Below are 20,880 nucleotides of genomic sequence, written 5' to 3'. Positions count from 1 at the left end.
AGGAACTTTAAAATGTGATGCACTACAAACTATTTCTTCGTAGTTAAGGCATGTAAATCAAGATTTTCTTTATAAATATAGTTTTGCTGTCAACTCAATTCGACTCTAAATTTAACTTAATAAATTTAATTTTAGTTTAATAAATGCATACCCCTCCCTTTCCTTACCACCCATCATCAATTCATCACCAAAAGTAAACATTTTAACTCAGGCCAATCTAGCGATTCGACACCGCAGCTCGATGACGTAGTCTGAGGCAGTCAGGCAGGCGGCAGACACCATACACCCGACAATCCACAATCCAGACATTAAGCATACAAATGATCCTCGCCACCATACATTCACATCACACCACATGTTTGCTTGTATATGTGAGTCTTTGTACATAACTATTTATGGTATTATGGAACCCAACCACAATCTTGGTATATAAGCAATTCTGTAACCATAGTCTTATCACACACATCTCTGTATTATAATATTCCTAGACTTTAATAAAAGTTTCCTCTTCCCTATCAGGTGGATCAAGGATATCCCTATTGTTTCAACAAGATGCCAATAATTCATCAAAACTTCCTGATAATCACAAATAAGCTGCAGCTGTGTGGTCCAGGAGTCATATATATATTTGCTTTTGGTAAGCATACCATAGAATGATATTATCACATAAAGCTCATTGAAGAAATCATACCTTTTATAATTACAATGTTGTGATTTATTGAACAAGTTCATGCTGCCTCTTGAGTTATTGCTTCTGAAGCAGTTGTTGTACACTTGTGCATTATTCCCAATTCTCAGTAGGAAACATGCAGGAGATATCCAACAACAGATCTAAAGTAAAGGTGTTTTGAATTAGTTCTTGTCAAAACATTGAATTGAAAGCAGTTGTTTTTGTGTTTATTTTCAGGAAGAAAGTTACTATCTTAAAGAGTCCAATCATTCTGTGGTGATCGTGACTATCATATGTAAGTTGTATAGACAATTTTGCATAGAATTGAAAGAATTCGTCATAGATCAGTTGAACATTGGTTTAGTTTTTTGTAAATTTTATTTCAACTAATTTTTCATCTTTATTTCAGGTAAATGTTTCGCGGATTAGTCGTAACAAATCCTCAAGATATTGGAGCCCTCGTCCCTCGATCGTTAGATCCCATCCCAGCTGCTATCTATTTTTTGGGCAACCAGTTCTTTTGTCAGTTTGTGACCAGGTGGTAGATTTGTAGTCAGGCGGCTGATTTGGATTTACTCTAAGAAAAGAATGCTGTCAGTAGCGACGCCACTCAAATGGAGATTGAACTTCAATCGTTACTTGTCCAGAACGAACAAGAAGCTCACGAAGCTGAAGATCTTCGACGTTGTCAAATTAGTAAGAAAAGATTACAGTGTTAGAAAGAGAAATACAAAGTTCATTTGTAAATGTATTGCAAAAAGAATGTTACAAGTTTTATTGTTCACTCCTCAACTCGACGAAATAATTTTGTTTTTATATTATTATGCGAAATTTTACATGGTCATACATACATACATGAAATGTAAATTGCTCTGAAGAATATCAAGAGTTAATACTTTAAAATGGTTACGCTAGCGCTTCGATTGAGCAGATTTGAGCGGAACAAATCCACTGGCAAGCATACGCTATTTATCGGCGAAAACTCAAGGGAAAAGAATAATTACTCTGAATCTGAAGATTCAGGCAGAAGATCGGCCAATTGCTGGGTAGCTCGGAGGAACAAATCAGGGTGACATTTTAACAACTCCTCCCATTGGGGCCGGTTGCAAAGCTTGCGAAAATTTTTTACCAAGAACTTCATGGCTTTTTCGGAAAGTATTCCGATAGAGTGAAAATGAGCCCAAACCAGCATGTCAATAACGTTTCCAATGTTTAACTGAGTAAGTAACATGTCGACGCACTCATGCTTCAAATTAGCAACATCGTATTTATCACTCAATTCGAATAGTAGTCGCGCCATGCCCTCTTCCGCCATTTTAGGAGCATTATCCGTGTAGAGGAAAATCAAAAACTGTTTAAAAACGCGAATTTCAGCGTCAACGATGGTCACTTTTCGTGTTTTGGTCTCCGATAAGTTTGATTGAAACATTGCAGCAAATACAGAGCTGCTGGCGGACAAGATGACTATGTGAGCACCAACAGATTGCCCGTCGTTGAAATCGAACTCAACATCACACTGCTGTTGGTTGTAGTACATGTACAGTAGTCTTTTGATAACGCGTGTTTCTTTCATTTCGTTGGTCCCGAAATCCATCCATACAGTGATGTAAGGCTGTGCGTAAGGGTTGATAACTTCTACTCTCCAAATTCCTTCAGCTGCTTTCATTAGTGGCATCTCGTTGGTGGAACTGACGTGGCTGTCTAACCACATGTAAATGGGGAACACAGCTGGCAGCATATTGGATGGGGCTGTTAATTTATCTAACTTTTTACGTTTAGACTGCTGCTGTTCTTCTTGCTGAGATTTGTTTGCTTTTTCTTCTGTTTTAGAATAATTTTCATCAGTACACAAGAGATCTTCAATTTTGATCTGGAAGTGGTAAGGTCTGTTCTTATTTCCAACTAACTGTAGTTCAAAATTGAGTTGGTATTTTCTTTCTTGTTGTGATCCACACAACTCAAATTGTTGTTTGTATACATCTTCTTTCTCCCACATGGCTTCCTCTATCTCCCAGTATATTCGAAATAAACCTAAGCGTACTTCTTCTACCAAGATGCGAGATGGGGAATCGTCAGACATTTTTATGTCAAGAACTAGAAAAATAAAACTTATTTTTTAGGTTCCATTACGTTAAAACCTTTTTTATCAATACACAACGAAAAATAATTTCAGAGTAAATTTACCTTATCTTTTGTCAACAAGTCAAATCGAATGTTGAAAAGTTTACTTCAGTCTTGAGAACTATATTCTATACTTATCAGTTCTTCATTATCAGAGCTATTTAGGCCAGATCCATTGTTCGACAAGCAGACGGTTCTCGTCTCGTCTCATCCTCTACAAAGTCAAGTGTGATAACAATCTTAGTTCTGCTATCGGCCGCTGTGGTGCGCATCGGCGTAAACTGCGCACGACTTTTTGGCATGTACTACTTTTTCATTGGAATAACATCTATAGAGGAGTTCTCAGTTCAGTCTTTGGTTATTTCTTCGTAGTTAAGGCATAAATTCGAAGCTGTAACCACTGTAACCAACCTCCGAAGCTCTGAGTGGTCTACTGGTTCCCCCTCTTTAGGGGAGACCGGGGCTATGTGGGACAAATTAAAACAAAAAATTAAAGTTGCTTTAAGTAGCATAAAATCAACGGGTTGTCAACTCTAATGCCCTTCGGATTTTTGGATATTTTTTAGGGATGTTTCGCTTTATTACATCGAGTTGGTTGGACACCACTATTGCTCCTCTGAAGTGCATCTATATGATGTGGTATGCGACATTTGGTCTTCGAAAATGGTGCTACAATTTATCATTCAGTCAAACTTATAATGTCAACGTAACTTCATTTTGGCAAACTCCTGCCTATGTGCTGAAATTTGTGCGCATTCTCTTATTTTAACGATTGTACAGCTGGACAAAATGAAGAAACCAGAAATGTTTTTGCCTTTGCTTTTCAGCAAAAATGTGTCACGAAGTCAAAATTGGATGTTCAGGACGAACTTTCTTAACTCAGTATAAACTTTATTATCGATTTCTTGTTTTCTTGATGTGCGTCTAAATTTCGTTTGGGGTTTTTATTTCAGGCATTATTTCTGAAGAAAGTGATCAATTTTTGTTTGACGAGAGGCTAGACAGGCTATTTCTCACCTAGTTTAGAATAGAAGTACGCTTCATGTGAAGACAACGACTGTAGATTGGAATCATGCGATAAGACAGTACCAATATTTTTTCGCACCTCAAAGAAACGAAATTCACTGAATGTTCCCACTGTGTGTCACAAAATATTGAAGATGGACCGTGTGCTTACATACTTTATAAGAATGGGGATCCAAGCCTCGTCAAAAAAGTGCAATTGTATGGTTTGCTGAATCCGGTGTTCGTTGGCTCAGCAACAACCGGGTGTCTAGAGTTATGCAAAATGCCAACATTCCTAGGTACCTAGGGTGGAATTATTTCTGTCTCTTGTATTTCAGTTCCGCCTTCTTTAACAATTGTTTTCACTACTACTTCTTCTTGTTTCACTTATTCTTTTGATCGGCCAATTTCTCTCTCTCCAGCGAGAGCTTATTCGACACTTCTTGCTGTCTCTGGACTTGCAGGTTCATCTGGTTGACGCATTAATTCATCTAGATCTACATTTTCTACGTATTGTTCAACTTTAGGCTTTTTTTCCTGATATTCTTCCTCCGTATCATCCGTTCTTGGATGCTTTTCGCGCTTTCTACCAGGTTCTAAAGTTTGTTGTGCAATAAATTGTTTAGCAGCTTCATCTGCGTCTACAAAGGTTTTGGAAGTTTTATAAATTTATCTTTGCCTAGGTGAATCTACAATACATCCTGTCTGGGAGGGTCTTGTAAATTAGACCATGTAGCGTATTTAGGTTCCCAATCTACTCCATCAAATTTATGACTAAGTGATTCATAACTTTTGTGAATTGCACAAGGAATAATAGAATTTGTATAATTGTACATTTCTTTTGTAGGATCTTGACTCCATGACCATAAAATTTCAGGAACTCTGTATCCAAGCCTTTCTGCATTTAAAAAGTGAATTGGTCAAATTTTGTCTTTATGGTTATAATTCATAATTAAAATGTTCAATTTCGAAATATATTGGAAAATAACCATTCCTTCGGACCATCTTTCTACATGAATAAGATTTTTATTTTGAGTAAAAGACTTAAAGGCAATAGACCTTGAATCTGGATGTAAAATAGATTGACGTATCTCCCATCTGGATGTAAAATAGATTGACATATCTCCCATGCCATCCGATGAATCACTTAATACTTGATATTTTCTATTTCTGGTACAATCCCTATTGACATTTATTTCTTGAAATTCATGATCATACAAATCATCCAATGAAATTAATGGATCTTGTCTAGATCGTTGCAATAAATAAGATCCATCAAAAGCATCCTTCAGGCTAAATATTCTTTTTATAAACGGTATTACACTTTGTTTTTCGTAATATGTTGGTCCAGACTATCCATCACCGGATTTGCATTTGCTTTTGATCATCCATCACCGGATTAGCATTTGCTTTTGACCAATTATCTAGCATTATATTAAATTCTCGGTCATCTTATTTTTCTAAATAAGTTTGTCTGTTAGCATGCATTGTGTATCGCGATATTGACAAATGGAGTCTAACATTGTCGTTGGTACGTAATCCATTGAATTTTGTGGGCAACAGAAGTTATAACCGGGTAATGTGTATCCAGGATTTTCCTTTCTGGTATTAGGGCACATCTTTCTAGAATTTGTGTTTCATGTAGTTCTTTCACCCAATTATTGAAATCGGCTCCTCTTAGAGCATTTTTTAAAGCATCGCCGTATTTTTTTTTATAAATTCCCAAAACCAGTTAATATCAGATGGTGAATATGAATAACCTTTATCAAAAGATACTTTTTTTGCTGTTACATTTGTCCCAAGTAAGTCTAAACATATTCTAAACGTATTCTTGCCAAAAAGGCAGTCTTGTTTTAGATTTCCATATACCAGTTTGTATTTTCCTTCGGGAATGTAAAAGAATGGAGCATTTTTAGGTATTAAATCTGGGTATTCTTGTCCTTCGTTTGGCACCCAAACTGTCTGTCTGAATAAAATAATGCAAGAATTTTGTCCAATATTATAGAATGTGACCTTTTTTCTCCAGTTAAGGTCAACGTGACGGTTGACAAGAGGGATAAATCTCTTTCTTTGTGTGGGTTTTTTTGTTGACCTTCTTTTACTCTTAACATCTAGAGATACAATAATTGCTCTTAAAATCTGTCGAGCTCTTAACATCTAAATATGATTAAGAGTTTATACATATATTATAAACTCTTAAAATCTATGGAGCTTATAGCATCTAGGGTAAAAACGCTAAATGGTACACTGGTCGCGAAAACGCGAATTGGGAAAAAAACGACGATTTTTTCTTTAAGTAAAATACAAATAAATTAAGGGTTTATTGCGAAATCTTATTAACTAATTTTTAACTATAGGGCATGATACGCAAATGAGAAAAAAGCATCTTATAATACTTAGCATTAAACGAAACATCGTAAAATGAAATTTCACAATTTTCCTTACGGGCAAGAAATTTGGAGTCTGTGTTGGCTGTAAGAAAAAAGTCACGCCTTAAGGAATATCTAGAGTAAAAATGCACTAATCCTATAAAAAATTATATTAGTATGAAATATATATGAAATTATATGAGTTAGTTTTTTAACATTTCACTTTGTTATTGCTGGCCCCTGTGTCTCTTATGCATTTTATGTCCCAAAATTTTTTGTTGAAAATATTATTTAAGTTTTAACTTTTTCATTAATCGTAAACATCTTGATAAAATATTTAGAATCAACTTTAAAAAATGCAAATAGAACGAAAAACAGATAACAATTTCAATAAAGTTTTTTTTTGAAAAAAATCTTACTGGTTTCAAAGGTTTGATCCTTCAACCTTCGTTTTTCAATGTACAGCATTATACACTAGACCACCAGGGCCATTCCTTGGATTTTAATTTTTTTTTTGTTACGGTGCCTCGCCAATTTTTTTTATCTCCAACTGAAAAACTTTTTTCTGAATTTTATTTCTCAAAATTCAAATGACATACTCGTCTTCTCCAATGATCTATCTTGGAAACAAAAAAACATAGTTTGCAAGTAAATATGAAATTTTTCTTGTAAGAATTTTCTTTTTTTTTTTAATTTTTCCTTTTTTATTACAGGTTGGCTCATTCACTCAACCTGGATGCTACTAAAATCGGCCAGAGGCCAGACACTCGTGTACACGTTAAGCAAATGAAGTACTCCACTAAACTCATGGATTTGTTCTGGATTAGGGTAGACCGGACCCATATTGGACACTGTACCACGTTAGACAGGGTCGGTAAAAAAAGTAAAAATTATTTTAAAAATCCAATTTTTCTTAAGTATATTCTTTGTAGTGTAATCTTTAACTGTTATAAGTTTCATCCAAATCTCTTGGTTATTGCCTGAGATATTCAAGAAATAAAAAAAACCCTAAAAAATTCGCAAATTTTTTCCCCGCTAACGGTGACATTGTGCTGAAGTGTGACGGGGTAAATAAAAACTGTTCACATAAAAACATAGGCCAGTCATTTCCCTACATTATCCACCAAAATTTGTATTTTTAAGTATAATAGTTTAGACGATATTTACATTTTAGTGGAGGACGGTCTTTCGGGGTGGTTTTGGACAGGGAATTTGTCCTATCTAAACGAGAGACTTCAGCGCCACCTACATTTTTTCCCTATCTCGCCCCATATAAAAGTTGTAATTCTTTCCCTTTAAGAAAATTTTTTCAGTTTGAAAGATATAATTTCCAAAATTTGTTTGGGGTTAAACTACATTACCATCTACATTTCCTGATTTTTTCATAATTTTTTATTCATCCTATCTCTCCTTTAATACCCTGTCCAACTTGGTACAGGCCCCTGTCTAATGTCACCCCGGATCGGTAAAAAAACACCGAAAAATGGAAATCAATGTAAGTTCTTAAATTTTAAAGTTACACATTTTAAAAAAATCAAGGGGGTGGGGGCAAGGCTAAAGAATGACCTTAGCCAAAAAAAACTCTTTTGCCTAAGGGGATCGGGAGATATGCGGGAAAAACCGCGACTGTCCAAGATGGGTCCGGTCTCCCCTATGTATCAAGTTTTGGACTTTGGAGGAAGAAGACGACTATCAAATTTTCCAAGGGCGTTTTATTCCCAAATCTATGTTTGATAAGCTAAGAGACACAATTCGCGAAAATGAACGGTATAGAAATTTTTAATTTACTATTTCATCAAATTAAAACTAAACTTTTATTTTTAGAAAAATCCTAGATTATCTTAATGAAAAAAACAAGTTGGATTTTGAAATCCACATCGTCCAGGAAATTGAGCACAACGGATCAATTCTAGCAAATTTTTCAACAACAAACAAAAACAAAAATAAACAAACATAAGCGTTTGACTTGTTTACTTCTGTGCTAGGTTATTTTTGTGTGAATCTGAAAATGAATAGAAATTGGCGGCAGCCGCCTATTGGAAACTCGAGGTAAACTGATTCATTAATGAGACTGAAATTTTTTTTAAATTTTTATCTCAACAGAAAACTTTTTGAACCTGATGACCAGTGGAGGCTGCGAAAATCCTTTATGGGAAGAATGAAGGGAAAGATGTTGTCAAACAAGAGTCTTCTGAGACTGGCTGACAAACTAGTTAACGTGGAGTTCTTAGGACTGGAGTTAATATCTCTATTATAGTATAGGCTATTGCATATCTGACTCGTAACTTAACTTTCTTCTTCTTTGTTTAGATACCCTATGCACGTTCTTAAAATAAGTCACAAAGTCAGCTGGTGGCACATTGATCCAATTCAGAAAGGATAAAAAACTTGCAATGCTAGCCAACTAATAGTAAAAAGATAAATTAAGCAGTTAAAGATCAGGTATTCTAAAAATGTCACCTTTATCGTTCCAGACTATAGTGTCGACAATGGATTAGAAAACTTTGTTCTCATCATGATGCGAAAAGACCATGATGAAATTGAATCTGGTCTTGGTTTGGAGCCAGCTCGCATATAAAAATTATCCAAGATTCAGCAAGGCTGTGTGGTGTATACCTGGAAGTGAATTCCACGTTTACTCAGACAAAATGGTAATACTTTAAATACAAATCGTTTAACACTTTAACTACATAAAATAATTAGGAAATTTAGAAAACCAATGTTATTTTGGATGGCAAACTGATTGCGTCTGCCCAGAATAACTTTCGGAAATTGTCCAGAGAACGGGCATTTGACAATTTGCTGAGGTCCCAATACCGGATAGTTCTCATTAAAGAACACTACGTTTCGGGGGTCGAGGAATTTGTGTTGAAATACACAAGCAGCAGCACCATTAACCACGCTGAGTAATTCTAAAATAATACTATTCTAGTTATCAAATTTTGATGTTTTGTTTTCTCCTTCAGGCGCCATGTTGGATTCCAAGAAATGGGATTTGGAGACGATACCAAGTTTTTCAATCTGACGGTGTGTTTTACACTCCAACTGAAAAACTTTTTGGAGAATTTTATTTCTCAAAATTCAAATGACATACTCGTCTTCTCCAATGATCTATCTTGGAAACAAAAAAACATAGTTTGCAAGTAAATGTGAAATTTTTCTTGTAAGAATTTTCCTTTTTTTTTATTTTTACTTTTTGATTACAGGTTGGCTCATTCACTCAACCTGGATGCCACTAAAATCGGCCAGAGGCCAGACACTCGTGTACACGTTAAGCAAATGAAGTGCTCCACTAAACTCATGGATTTGTTCTGGATTATGTATCAAGTGTTGGAGGAAGAAGACGACTATCTAATTTTCCAAGGTGCCTCTTTGATTTATCCTAATAATTTCTAGTTTTTGACTTCTCTCCATTAAATTTGCTAAGAGAACTTTGAAAAATAACAACTTTTCACGTTACTATCGCTTGCAATGCAGCCGTTGCCATCCAACCAAATTTCTTTTATCTCTACAACTCGACAAAAGACCCGCAAAAGATCCGTCTGTTAGGTTAGAGTCTGGGTGGTTAATTAGTTAATTAACACAATGTATTCGACAAGAAAAGAAACGAGATCCTTCTACAAAGCAAGCTGAAACTAGACTGCCCCTCTCTCGGCCGCTGCTTCTCACGGCTCTACCGTGCGACACCTAGCGGTCACGAGAAGAAGGGCACACTGACACAAGAACTCTCCCCAAGCTGTCACGCCATAACAAAGAAATTCCCAAATAGGTCGTGACAGCTTCAACACAGAACAAACGAAACACAGAACAAACGAAACACAGAACAAACGAAACCACATGATGATCTGTAAGGGTATACGAGAAAGAAAAATACCCCGCACGCATTTTCCAGATGGGAATGTTGAAGCGAAACATACATCGAGGGACATGGGAATGGTTTTAAACGGAGACAATTAATTTCGGCGTTCGACAGCGCCCGTTACGGCGTGGAGTCGGAAGACCTGCGCGGGGCGCGGCTCTCGTTTGGCCAGTGCATGTGCTCGGGCTGTCATTGCCGGGCTCTTCCGTGTCGGTTTGCGCGCCATCCTTTCCGTCGCTTTCGTCGGTGAGCGCTTGATCCGCGTCTCTCTCTTCACTTTCTTCGGCGTTCACCAGGCGGCGCAGGAAACGCCTGTTTCTCCACAACACACTGCCGCTCGCGAATTTCACACGATATGCGCGATAGCGTCCGATCGCCACGACCACACCTACATGGCTCCACAGCTTCGATTTGGGGTCCTGCACGCGCACGTTGGTGCCGATTGGCAGGGATTCGAGGGCACGCGAGCGAAGGTCGTAGCGTGTCTTGGAGTCCGCGTTGATTGCCGCCTGCCGATCCCTCGCCTCCATGATGGAATTCAAGCAAGTCGCGTACGCCGAACGATGGGCTGGGACGATCGAACGAAGCTGGTGTCCGAACACCATTTGCGCGGGTGACAGTCCGTTCTCCCGGGGGGTGTTCCGGAATTTTAGGAGCCCATGTTTAAATTCTTCCGCATCTAGGTCCCCGGATGGGGAGATTTTCTCGACCAATTCTTTGACGGTCTTGACGGCCGCTTCTGCGTGGCCGTTACTTTGACTGTAGTTTGGCGTTGAATTGCTGACGGCGACACCCCATCGGTCCATGGCTGTTCGGAAAACTCCAGCGTCGAATTGAGGTCCGATGTCGGAACGGAAACGCATTGGGACGCCAAGTTCGACAAAGTTGTCAATGACAGCGTGCAAGACTTCCCGCGCGGTTGGGTCCCGCTTCCATCTGTGGACGACCGGCAATCCGGATAATCGGTCGGCGTAAACCAACACATGGAGCTGACCCGACTGGAACAGGTCGGCTGAAACGTCCTCGAACACGTGTGTCGGCAAGGGGTCGGACATCATAGGCTCCTGCTGGCTGCTGGGAAAATGTTCCTGGCACGTAGAGCAGGTGGAAAGAAGCGTTGTGATTTCGTTAGTAATGCCCGGCCAGTATACAGTCTGTCGGGCCCGCCTGTTCGTCCGCACGATCCCCTGATGGGCCGCGTGGAGCTTTTTGAGGACGTTCTTCCGGGCCGCCTTTGGGATCACGATCCGTTTACCAAACAACACAATACCATGGTCCACTGATAGCTGGTGCCTGATGCCCCAATAATTTCCCACTGCGGCGGGTGCGCGGTCTCGACGGTCAGGAAACCCGGATTCAATCGCTACGATTAACGCGGAATAATCATCGTCGTCTGCGGCCAACGCACGGTTCTATTGTCGGTGTAGTTCTTTGGAGTTCTACTGTCAGCAACCCAAATATAGACAAAGAAGAAATCTGTACTGAGTGGAAATGAAATCGTATGGCTCGCCCTATCCTTTCCTTTAAAGAAAATTCACGATGGTTTCAGATTCAGAGTAGGCCTAGTGATTAGCAGTAAAGAGGTGAAAGTCAGATGCAGTCAAATTCCAGAAGGAGGGTACCGAATCCGTAATAGGTGTGTGTATTAAAAATTTTTAAAAAAAAAAGAACGAACTGACAGTAGTAATTAAGCCAGAGATATTTTGTTCTGAATAAGAGATGTATACAAAAAGATTCACATACATTCAAAGTAAAGGGAGGACATGAACACAGAAAGTTGATTTTGCAAGTTGTCTATGAAATAAATAAGTCATAGATCTTAGTGCATGCCGGTTTTTAACTCTACTAAAATGATTATATTTTTATAGCAGATTTGCACACTAACTCAATTGACGATTGTTTTCTCGTCTCAACCCGCGTTCATCATGGTTATTCAAAGCACGTCAATAACAAGACAGTGAAAAAAAATCAATCAAGTTTCTATATCAATCCGTTGTCAATAAAAAGGGGAGAAGCCTAACGATTGATTACAACTGTATGAATAAATGTACAGTACAATTTTTCAGAGAGATATTTAGCACAACGTTTATGTGTTCATGATATAACTGGCTACATGGAATTCTTTTTTAATGGGACAAAGACTAGTCACTGAACATTTTCCAAATCATGTGAATGTTGTCGGATTATTATTTACTTAAAGGGCCACGATTACTTATTGTTTGATGGCGTTATGCTTATTATAATTTTTTTTTTTAATACACATCTTGTTGGGAGAACTGACGTTGTGTAGTTCGTTTTAGGCAAGAATTAGCACGCCGACTCTTCAATGAAATTCAGGTGAATTCGAATACATTACACGTAAGGAAAAAAACTACCCAATAAACATATTACTATTCGGATCTCAATCAACTCACAACAATTCTTGCACTTCAATTCAACATATCATGATTTCAATCAATTTGTTGTTCGGAATAATAAACCCATGCAATAAAGCACCTGATTTCATTGAATCGACATTAGTTGGGATACCATGTGGCTGAATTGTTGACTGAAGACGCTGACGAGGACTTGGACACCTGCGGATGGTAGAGGTGGAAGCCGGAAGGTGTATGAGAATAGAACTGGCCCGCGTCGGCGGACACCAGGGGCTGGACGGAAGCATACTGATGATGGGATCCGCCTGAATTGTGATGGTGGTGGGCATGGTGGTGATGTTCGATGGAACCATGGCCATAGTGGACGTGATGGTGAGGCTTCAATGCCAGTGGTTGTGTCGGATTGGCAGAGTAGGAAGACTCCGCCGAACCCACACCACTGTACGCCGAATGACGTAACGAAGCCTCGGCGGCGAAAAGAGCGCCAGCGGCTGCGTCGCGAGGCGAAACTGACGACGGAGGTGTCATGGCCGGCAGATATTCCGGTAAAAAGCTTCCGGTGGCTGCGGAGTGGTAAGAGTGAGAAGAGGTAGGCGGGAAGACGTCACCGGGATAGTCATTGCCACCGTTGACGCCGGTAGGTGGAGTCGGCAGCGTTTCTCCATTGGAAAAATAGCCAGACGGAGTGCGTCCGGCCGCTGCGGCCGCAGCTGCGTGAACGTTGGCGCGTATAACGCTCTCCCTGCTGGCGTAGAGCTGGCGGAGCAACGACGGAACCGACAGGGCAGCGGCCGTCGCAGCTGACGAGGACGAACCCGACGGCACTGGCGGAGCGCCGATCCATTGAATAGTCGATCGTGGCTTACCGTTTGAAAGAAGTGCATCGGTACTGAAATCTGTGGTATTTCCATTCAGTCCATTTCCATCAAGGTCCCGATCCTAAAACAAAATAAACAACTTTAGCTCGACTGGTCATTTCAAATCGTTTGACAAGAGTTTTACCTGAAGAGATTCGTTTTCCATGGCACCAGCGTAAAGCCTCTTCCAGCGAGCCACGTCGACTTCGCTTTGGTGATCAGTCAATGTGTTGGGATTTTGCTGATCTTGGATGGATGCGCTCTCGTTACTGTTTGAATTGTCTGTAGAATGATGTTGATTGTTGCTGTCGAGGCCAATCATTGAACTGTCGGTCGCTGACGGAACCGACACCAGATCTTCGTATTTTCGTTTTGCGGATCGATGGTGGTGATGGCGCCCGGAAGGACCGCGACTGGTCCTCATTCCCGACGAAACAGATTCTTCCGGTGGAGCCGTAACGACCTCTACTTCAACCTCGGAAGATGGCCGACTCTGTTCGGAGCTCGGCACGGACGATCGATGCGGATCGATCAAAGTCGTTCCGCTTTTCGGTAAAGATTCCGAGCTTTCGGAACTGGACCCATCCGGCGAACTATGGAGGACGTCCGACGCACCGTGATCGGTTTTGAAAATGGTTGGTTTAATTTGGATGATGGGCGCCGATTCCAGCTGGCACTGATCCACTACCAGATTTTTCATTTCCGTTCGGCTTCAAAATCAAATCAAACAGATTAATTATCCAGTTTAGTTAACAAATAATGGTTGGTATGTTACCTGAGAACGTAGTTGACGCAGACGATGCTCTGTTCGTCACCGTTCTTTGAGTTACAAACTACTGTAGCACAAGATTGAATCCAGGTGAATCCTCCGTGACGATTTAGGATCCGGTAGTAGGGTGTCATCACCTGTCCTTTATGCATCACTAACGATAAAATACGTGGATATTAGCATAACTTAATTTCGCATCAATAATTAGAGAGTCTTACAATCAGTGTGGGCTTTACGCAATAGGCGGACATCTTCCACATGACATAAAGTATAAAGACTCCTGCCTGTCAGATCTTCAGCGACGAATTCCAGGAGCTCGGCAATCCTAATTAAGTAAAAGAATCCCGATATAGCATTACATTTATTTTTAAAAACTTTTGCTGCCTTGGATGTTTACCTTGGTTCACAGTGAATGATCCTCAAATCGAATGCCAGTCGCGTAACAAACATGTCCGGCTCAAGCCGAACTTCGTGAACGGTAGGCGGTGGTAGGGCAATAGCCATAGCAATCATTCCGAGTAAAGGAACCGGTTGGTTCTGGCCTTGCGGGCCACTACTCGGCTGCCCAACTCCGGATTTACCGGCTGTATACGCTTGGCTTTGTGGCCGAAGTCGACAGAGAACCATCACCACCTTGAAAATTCAAAAATAATGACGTGATGAAATATTAAGGAAATTGAATTTGTTTAAGTTTGAAAACCCATCAATCAATTACCCGATAGCCGGACGATTTAAAGTGGCAGCCGCGTTTCGTTAGTGTCGATTTCATTCGAATGCAGAAGGAACGGTCAAGGCCCTGATAGGCCGAATTACTCTCAAGACTCATCAGCGAAGTCACTATATTGGCAATTTCGTTATAAAAAAATTTAATTTTAGATTAGGAGTTTTGTGATTTCAAGTTTTAAAATAATAATAATAGTAATACCATCAGGATTCATGCAAGAGTTTCCATCATCAACACTTCCAGTGCCAGAAGCAGGCGACGGTGGCAGTTGTTGAGACGAGCTTGTCGCAGAAGAACTGGCAGACTGGTGGGTCTGATTAGTGGCCAGTGTAAGGCCCAGTTGTTGGGCCAATTCGGCGTGATCTGCGGTATGGACGTAATCGAAGACACTGCTACCGGTCATCTCGACCTGTGACAGGCCCAAGTAGATGGACACCGTTTCGGAGATGTAGAGGAATCGTCCGTCGGAGCCCAGGGAAAAAGCGAAGCCGTCCAGACTCTGCAAGATGTGCGTGCCTTGGTGCTGGTCGAACAACTCGACGTGAATGTTGGCCGGTATCGAGTTGTGTTGTTGATGATGCTGCAGCTGCATTTGGTGGTGCGGATGCTGCTGCTGCTGCTGCTGGTGTTGATTATGTTGGTGGGATCTCGAACGACTGTTACCTATAAACGAATGTTTTAATTTTGTGTTTTAATTTATCGATAATCAAATGAACAGAGTCCTCGTATAATAGAAAGCCTTTTGGTTTTGAACCCGATTTTTTAACCTACTGTGGTTACTGTAAATGTCAGAATTCGAACGTCACTTGTTCACGAGGGAGGGAGAGGTAATCGAATTCAACTTTCCATGACAAAGGAGAAGGGAGACTGACAAAAATTCGGGTTGGGGGGTTTCTACTGTTCCGTTTCTCTTTGTGGTCTGTCTGTGTGCTGGTGCGACTGTAATATAGAGAAAACCGAAGGGTGGGGGGGCATCATTGATTCAATTCAACGTGATGATGGATTGTCATCGTTCAGCCAATCGTGAAAACTAAATCCTCCTAACGTCCCTTCGTTTGTCCAAAAAGCTACAACTGGGTAGTAAAGTTCATGACGCGCGTATGTCATGATTAGTTCGTCACTTTGACTAATTGATCAAATCAGTGGAAAAGTTGGCATTTGCATTTACCCCCAGACAGACAAGCAGGAGAGACTGTAAAGTCTCTAATGAACTTATAGGCCTACGCATGAACATTATACACTAACCTTTGTTGGCCTTGTTCGATGATGAGGAAGAGGATCCTGATGCCGACGATGACCCTGTGGACGACGTTACGTTTGACGAGGAATTTGAATTGGCGGATGAGATTGACGAAAGTGACTCCTTGATCCAGGCCGGGTCGCCGTTGCTGGAGAAATCCTTCAGCCGGAGGAATGATATAGTCAACCTAATGATGGACGCCTTGTCCAGTTGGGAAGTGATGGCCGGCGGAAGAGGTAACATCTTGGCCAGTTCGTAAAATTCGTAATTTTCTTTGCCGCGACGGGACCGCGCCGCATCTCGTGATTTCTCTTTACGCATCTCCAATATACTAAATCATCCAAAAAAGGGCAATCATGAATATTGGCTTCTATGAAATAGTGCATACGGTAGTTTTTAAAATATGCAGATCATGTCGTCAAAAATTTCCACCACTGGTTTATCAACCAAATCAAAAGTCTCTCAACAATTTCCTCAGTCTCGGTCACTCAATTGCTGACGGTGTAAACCGTTTACGAGTGTGTTTTTTTCTCTCTCTTTTATACTCTGCCTCAGCTATAAATAAGGACGACGCAATCAAATGTCAACGGTTTGAAGCCAGTACTACCGTTAGCCAATATAAGAAGGTTGGTTCAGTAGACGACAGGCTTGAGCAGTCGTTCTCCAAAATGGGTCTTTTGGGGGAGTAGGGCAACTCGTACATTGCGGGTTGCCCAATATGGCATACAGTGGTGAAACGGCTGTTTTCACACTTGTGACCTGTCGTCTACCCTCCCCCCCCCCTGTCATGGTTATATAGAACTCGCCTTCTTTGATGCTCTGTTGTGTCTATTATATAAGAGCTTGTCCGCTCAATGGTCGCCGCTGTTTCGAACCGTGCGATGACTATTGCGTCTTGGGTGTGTCCCAACAGGGTCGATCCTCCAACAGGGGGGAGAAAAAAAAATGTATATAAAATAAAACGCTGGCCCGTTGTTTGAAATGATCCGGACCACCGAACGGTTCCCGACGGAATACAGGCGGAGAAATATACGTACGAAGGGTGGAATGACACGGGCAATAAGAAGGAAGAGAATAATATTTATTATTCTGGAGAGAGAGAGAAAAAAAAAGACCAGCGGATCATATTTGTACCAGCAGCCGTTAAACGTTGGCGCATATAGGAGGCCTATTGATGTAACAGCAATGTCAAGGCCTACACAATAACACCCTTCGACTGAAGGGGGTCGTTTTGATATCCAGGGCATATAGGGTCAGATCAATAATTGCCGGGGTATTCAGATGTAAATGAAGTAGGACTAGTCACAAAGCGCATATCTGCCTCATATTTAGGGTGGCAAAAGGATGATCAAGTACACATGAACAATAGACGCCCCATGTCCATTTAATAATAAATACGGCGTGTTTCCATCGGCGATCGCAACAGCATATGCCTATGCTTGAAAATGACATTTATAACACGTACACAATGTCTCTATGAACCTCTAGTTATTGTTGGGCTCTCTTTCCAAATGGCATCACCGAGATCGTCTATTATTTTTCAAGAAATAGATGGCGATTGAGATAATAAGAATAAGGATCTTTGTAGGTGGGTGTGAGAAGTTGGATCGTTCCATCAACCGATTTTCAATGAGCTCTTTGATGGGACTTTTTGAAGTGGGCAAGAGGGGAGGATTGGTGACTGGGGGGCACGTGTCGGTGTTAGCTGTAAACACAACAAGGCGCACTCAAAATGCGCGACCATTCCGCCGGGGCCGTTTGTTGCGTTTGAGCGACAGCTCACCCCATTCTTCATATCCCTTACAGATCCACGCAAGTCGGCAGCTTATGTTTCACCTGTATAAACGTATGCAATACAGCCTGTAGGCGCATACATAATCACACACATCCTATAACCGGAAAATGTGATAGCCTTACCAGCGAAATTGCCGGCCGTCCGCCTCTGTTGTGACAGTAGATGAACTGTCACATCGGCAAACCGTGTCGTGTGCCACCTCCCACGTGCATACTTGAATGGAACGCTACACTGGATATGATCAGCATAAACCAACTTGAATTTAAGTGCCGTAACTGATATTCTTTTCTTAATTTTCCTCTTGCTCAAATTTGTACATCGTACGTAATTCAAATAACTTACTCATGGAAAAGTTACGCAAAATATTTTCTCCCACTTTTGGACTCACGGTCTTCGGCGTGAAAGGTATGAAAACAACACTTCTTGATCTTTGACTCTTCAATAATCTTGAAGTCACGAAAATAAGAAATCGAAAATGGTTTCAGTAAATTCATTTTAAAATATTCGTTTTGGCCTCATCATCGACTATTCCTTATCGGACACGCAAATGGCCTGAATTCAGACTTTTCGTTAAACAACAAATATACATTTCAAATGACGAAGTGTTTGCCCATGATGAACGCAAGCATACAAAGTGTAGATCGATGGGGAGTGCCAGAGTGCAACAAAGTTGTTGAAAAAGATCAAAAGAAAAATTTGCTGGGAGGGATATAGTGGCCTATTGATTTAGCTGGGCGCTAGCCACATGATATCGAACATCAGTAGATCCATACCGTATAGGTCAATTTGAAGGCTTAGGCCGGAGCAAATGAAAGATCTATATAGCCTCCCAAGTCTTGGACAATCAAATTGGTAGACTATTATATAGAGGCCTATATGCGACGGCCTAGATGGAGAGCTGAATGAAGTGATCAAAAATGCGCATCGCCCTGGTCATGATATACTCTCGTGAGGATATAATATCCATAAGGGAGAAAGCATCTATACACCCAACCAGGGTAACAATAACACCCTCCACCTCCTCCTCCCCTCCTCACACACAAAAAAAAAGGCCCAAAGTAAAAGGAGCCATCAGCTGAAGGGAAATAAAAATATACAGCACACGAGAAAGGGAAACCAAATTAGCCGCCATATTGCTTCCGAAAGATTCGGCTGCCGCTCCGGAGCGTCTAGCCTGCTAGATCCCAGCCGGACAGACACCTCTAGGCTCGTTGATTTCGCGCCGAGAGACAGAAAAAAAGAAGAGAGAGATATATCCATCATGTATGAACGAATGGCTCTATCTCTGGCATCAAAGTTAATCCTGGAGTGTGATGTTGGCGGAATCCTCCAGAGGGTGGAGGACAAGCTAGCGACTGGACGATTGGATTATCCGTCAGCCCCCCTCTTATACAGCAGTAGTGTATACTATATACTCTCTCTCTCTCGTCTTTTCTTTTCTCTTGATTCTTTTTATGTACTGCGTTCCGTGTGATGGCCGTGGAACCACTTGAGAGCCAGTTGCAAATGGCTCAAGAACAAGTCCACAGATAAGAGAGAGAGAGAGAAAAGACCTGCACAGCCCGGCTGCTGGGTCTCAATAAATCAACTTAGCACTTCGTTCCCCAGTTGTGAACTCCCACTCTCTCTTCTTTTACTGATGCCTTATTCTACCGACAGATCTGTCCAAGAAGAATGCCCATCCTTCCAGACTCGGTCGTGTTTTGTGGCTATCACGAATAGAACATAACAGTTAACTCTAGAAAATAAAGCGATTCAGACAATGGCTAGACATCAGATGAAATAGCCATAAATTAGAGAAACTGATGGACGAAATTCCATCACTGTCGACGGAAGCTAATCTCTACGATCATCAACGATCGATGCTGGAATAAAATTTTAAAAAACATGCACACTAGAGACGGGCGATTTCATCCGAATCTGGAAATATCTAGCCGAACCAAAACCAAAAAAACTACGTGAAAAATGCGGACGCTTTCGTGATCTTCCGGACTGACCATGAATGAGTGTAAGCAGCGGAGGAGAGAGGTGAGCGACGTTGTTGCTGTTGTTGCTGCTGCTGTTGCTGGTGTTGTTGCTGCTGCTGCTGCTGCTGTTGCTGCTGGAGCGACGAAGCCAATGCGGAGTAATCCGCAACGGCCGAGTGGTGGTGTCCCATACTGGCGTGACCGACCAGGGTTCCGGCCATGGCAGCGGCGGCGGCCGCCGCTGCCGTTAAACTTCCTGGACCGCCAGGGTATTGATGATGCGAATATGGCGGCAGAACCATCCAAGAGGCGGACGAAGACTCGTCAGCACTGAAATGATCGCGGATTCCGGCGGCGGTGGCGGCGGCTCTTCCGCACAAGCCCAGAGCGTAACCGGCCATCACGGGCAACAACACAACGGAAGTAAAAAAGAAAAAAGAAAAAAAAAAAGGAAAACGGGCCAACCGCAAAAGAAACTGTCCCGTTCAAGTTGAATTCTGAATTCCGGAGGGCGCAGGGATTCGAATCATCGATTCCGACCAGGTCACTACTACAACTGTCCAGTAGCCGGATGCTCTTGCATATCAATGATTCGAAACGGAGGGTGGACTACTGACTTTCTTCCGCTTTTTCCAGTCCCCAAAAACCGTAGGACGTGAAAAAGAAAAAAAAAACAGGAGGAGGAGCTAGGAGCCCTAGGTATTTGTTATGATGTGAAGGTTCTCTCCCGCCCTGCAGCCCGTCCGTTGTTCAACCGCCCTTTTTCTCCCGAATGTGACCGGGCTGATCAAACAACTCGTCCGGCACCGGGAGCACGATTTGGCTGTGCAGTCCAAGTAGTTCAACAGAGAGAAAGAGAGAAAAAGAGAGAGAGAGAGAGAGAGAGAGAAGCAGGTACGCACTTACTGCTAGCCACTGGGATGGAGACTGTCGCCGTCGACTCCTCATCCGTCCCATTTGGTATGAGCGCCTCGTTCTTCATCCGCCCCCACCTCCCTCCTCCGCCTACTCCCGACCACCCTCTGCCCCCCCCCATCTCTCCTCCTACTCGATTCACTAAATAAAGACGGACCGAGAAGGAGAACGCGAGTCCACAAATCCCAAGTCCCATGTGCAATCGATTTCGTCG

General features: G+C 41.6%; 2 protein-coding genes across 2 annotated transcripts; both read right to left on the bottom strand.

The window, feature by feature from the left end:
* Nucleotides 1–1,670: 1,670 nt before the first annotated feature.
* On the bottom strand, nt 1,671–2,243 carry LOC124324647 (speckle-type POZ protein-like). The gene has a single exon (XM_046784383.1). The coding sequence runs from the start codon at nt 2,241–2,243 to the stop codon at nt 1,671–1,673; it is 573 nt and encodes a 190-aa protein (XP_046640339.1).
* A 9,407-nt stretch (nt 2,244–11,650) lies between these two features.
* On the bottom strand, nt 11,651–20,679 carry LOC124320241 (protein trachealess-like). The gene is made up of 9 exons (XM_046783021.1): nt 19,782–20,679; nt 15,995–16,320; nt 14,951–15,412; nt 14,741–14,862; nt 14,423–14,658; nt 14,244–14,350; nt 14,032–14,179; nt 13,402–13,966; nt 11,651–13,338 (listed from the first exon to the last, which is right to left on the bottom strand). The coding sequence occupies exons 1-9, from the start codon at nt 20,150–20,152 to the stop codon at nt 12,541–12,543; spliced, it is 3,135 nt and encodes a 1,044-aa protein (XP_046638977.1). The 5' UTR covers nt 20,153–20,679; the 3' UTR covers nt 11,651–12,540.
* Between the last annotated feature and the right edge of the window lie 201 nt (nt 20,680–20,880).

The sequence above is a fragment of the Daphnia pulicaria genome, chromosome 1 (genome assembly GCF_021234035.1).
Source record: "Daphnia pulicaria isolate SC F1-1A chromosome 1, SC_F0-13Bv2, whole genome shotgun sequence".
In the NCBI taxonomy this organism is placed as follows: domain Eukaryota; kingdom Metazoa; phylum Arthropoda; class Branchiopoda; order Diplostraca; family Daphniidae; genus Daphnia; species Daphnia pulicaria.
Note: the sequence above shows the minus strand (reverse complement) of the source record. Positions and strands in the feature narration are given on the sequence as shown.

What these genes read in the sequence shown, in the direction of transcription:
- LOC124324647 (XM_046784383.1), bottom strand. Translation starts at nt 2,243, where the DNA reads ATGAAAGAAACACGCGTTATCAAAAGACTACTGTACATGTACTACAAC.
- LOC124320241 (XM_046783021.1), bottom strand. Translation starts at nt 20,152, where the DNA reads ATGGCCGGTTACGCTCTGGGCTTGTGCGGAAGAGCCGCCGCCACCGCC. An exon ending in ATCGAACAAGGCCAACAAAG is followed by an intron (nt 15,413 to 15,994) that starts GTTAGTGTATAA and finishes ATTCGTTTATAG; the next exon opens with GTAACAGTCGTTCGAGATCC. An exon ending in ATCATTCACTGTGAACCAAG is followed by an intron (nt 14,351 to 14,422) that starts GTAAACATCCAA and finishes TTACTTAATTAG; the next exon opens with GATTGCCGAGCTCCTGGAAT.